General features: G+C 58.9%; 1 protein-coding gene across 1 annotated transcript in view; it reads left to right on the top strand.

The window, feature by feature from the left end:
* The window catches only part of ADAR (adenosine deaminase, RNA-specific), an 11,059-nt gene that overhangs the window by 7,876 nt on the left and 1,387 nt on the right, over positions 1 to 1,796 (top strand). Inside the window, 4 exon segments of the mRNA XM_010144212.1 lie at positions 181 to 309; positions 417 to 550; positions 1,039 to 1,221; positions 1,676 to 1,786. Of these exon segments, the coding sequence (XP_010142514.1) occupies positions 181 to 309; positions 417 to 550; positions 1,039 to 1,221; positions 1,676 to 1,786 (557 nt within the window).

Here is a 1,796-nt window from a genome sequence, read left to right as displayed (position 1 = left end):
CTCTTCGCTGGCTTCCAGGTGTTCTTGACCGCAGCTCCTGGCGTCGGTCCCCCACGCAGCAGGAGGGGGTGACTTGGTGCGACAGGCAGAGCTTGGGACCTTGCTGGGCGCGGACGGGGATTGGAGTGCCCCTTGTCTGAGGAGCAGAGCAGCCTCTGGACGTGCTGTCGTTCTTTTCAGGTTTCTCTATAGTGAGCTGATGAAGTATGACCCGTCCAGTCCTTCCGCTGCAGCAGAGAGCATTTTTGAACCAGCGGGAGGGAAGAGACTCAGAATCAAGAGCAGCGTTACCTTCCACCTCTACGTCAGGTTTGTGTGGGGCTGTGCAGGGCGCCAGCAGCGTCGGGGCACGCTTGCACCCCTGGCCCTGGCTGTCCTGGGAGTGGCTGCTGACCCAGGGGGTGTTTGTTCTCCAGCACAGCACCGTGTGGAGACGGGGCGCTCTTCGATAAATCCTGCAGCGACCAGGCGAGCGCGGCGGGGCAAGCCCCGCACCAGCCTCTCTTTTAGAACCCCAAACAGGGCAAGCTGCGGACCAAGGTGGAGAACGGTGAGTGCCTTCGCTTCCGGCGCGGTGGAGTGGCTCCAGTCCTCCCCTCGGAGCCCCTCTGGAGCTCCAGAGTTTGCTTACCACCCTTACCACCCCCCCTCCCCCCATGGCGCTGTGGTGTGATTCGAAGCACTCAGGCACCAAAGGAGGTGGGTGAAAGGGGTGGGGATGTTGGAGAGTCCCTTCTCCCTCCCAGCTCCACCTGTTGGACTGTCACACAGGTGAAGTTTAGTGCAGAACTTCTGTGTCTCTGCCCTCCCTTTCAAGCACTATTTCATTCTGCTTCAGCTGTGTTAAAAGTGACTCATCTGTAATTAGTGCCGAGTTCCCTTTTTCATCTGACGCTGGAAAGTTCCCAGAACACAGTGACGGGCCGACTCCAGAGGCCACTCCTCACAGAGGGTCGTTTCCTCTGCAGCTGCTGACAGCGTTTTGATTTTCTGAGCATCTGACTCTTTGCAGAAAAGCTTCCTTCTTCTCCTGTGCAGGGGAAGGTACCATTCCTGTGGAGTCGAGTGACATCGTGCCCACGTGGGATGGGATCCAGCATGGGGAGCGGCTGCGAACCATGTCCTGCAGTGACAAAATCTTACGCTGGAATGTCCTTGGCTTGCAGGGGGCACTGCTGTCACACTTCATCGAGCCGGTGTATCTCAGCTCTGTGACGCTCGGTACGAGACCCACCGTCACCTTGGGGCTGGGGTGGGTGTGCTGCCCCGCTCCTCAGCGCCGGGCTGCAGGGACAAGGGACTGAGCCCTGGAAACGCCTGTCTGTGGGGGCGGAGCTGTGCTGTTTGGAGGGGAGGGGGGTGTAGATTTTGCACTGTGGGTGAGTGAGTTTTTCTCTCTAAGATTCTTGGATTTTTTTTTTTAGAAGGCATGTGTGATTTAGGAGGGCAAGACAGAAATTGCCTGTTTGTGTCTTTGGTGCGAAACACACCCCTCTGGGGGTGGAGGGTGAAGGCCTATAAACCTTCATCTTGCACATCTGGGCTGCACGCAGCTGTGGCAGGTCCGCGTGGCCGCCGGCTCTCAGAGCTCATGAGCAGCGCTGTGACCCTCGGGCCTTAGCCCATCCGTCACCCATGCTCCCGTGTCCTGATGCCATCTTGTCTGTCCCCACAGGGTACCTGTACAGTCAGGGCCACTTAACGCGCGCGATCTGCTGCCGCCTGGCAAGAGACGGGAGCACACTGCAGGAGAAGCTGCCGGCTCCCTATCGCATCAACCACCCCGAGGGACGCGG

The sequence above is a fragment of the Buceros rhinoceros genome, unplaced genomic scaffold (assembly GCF_000710305.1).
Source record: "Buceros rhinoceros silvestris isolate BGI_N320 unplaced genomic scaffold, ASM71030v1 scaffold28779, whole genome shotgun sequence".
In the NCBI taxonomy this organism is placed as follows: domain Eukaryota; kingdom Metazoa; phylum Chordata; class Aves; order Bucerotiformes; family Bucerotidae; genus Buceros; species Buceros rhinoceros.
This window is presented reverse-complemented; position numbering and strand designations above follow the sequence as displayed.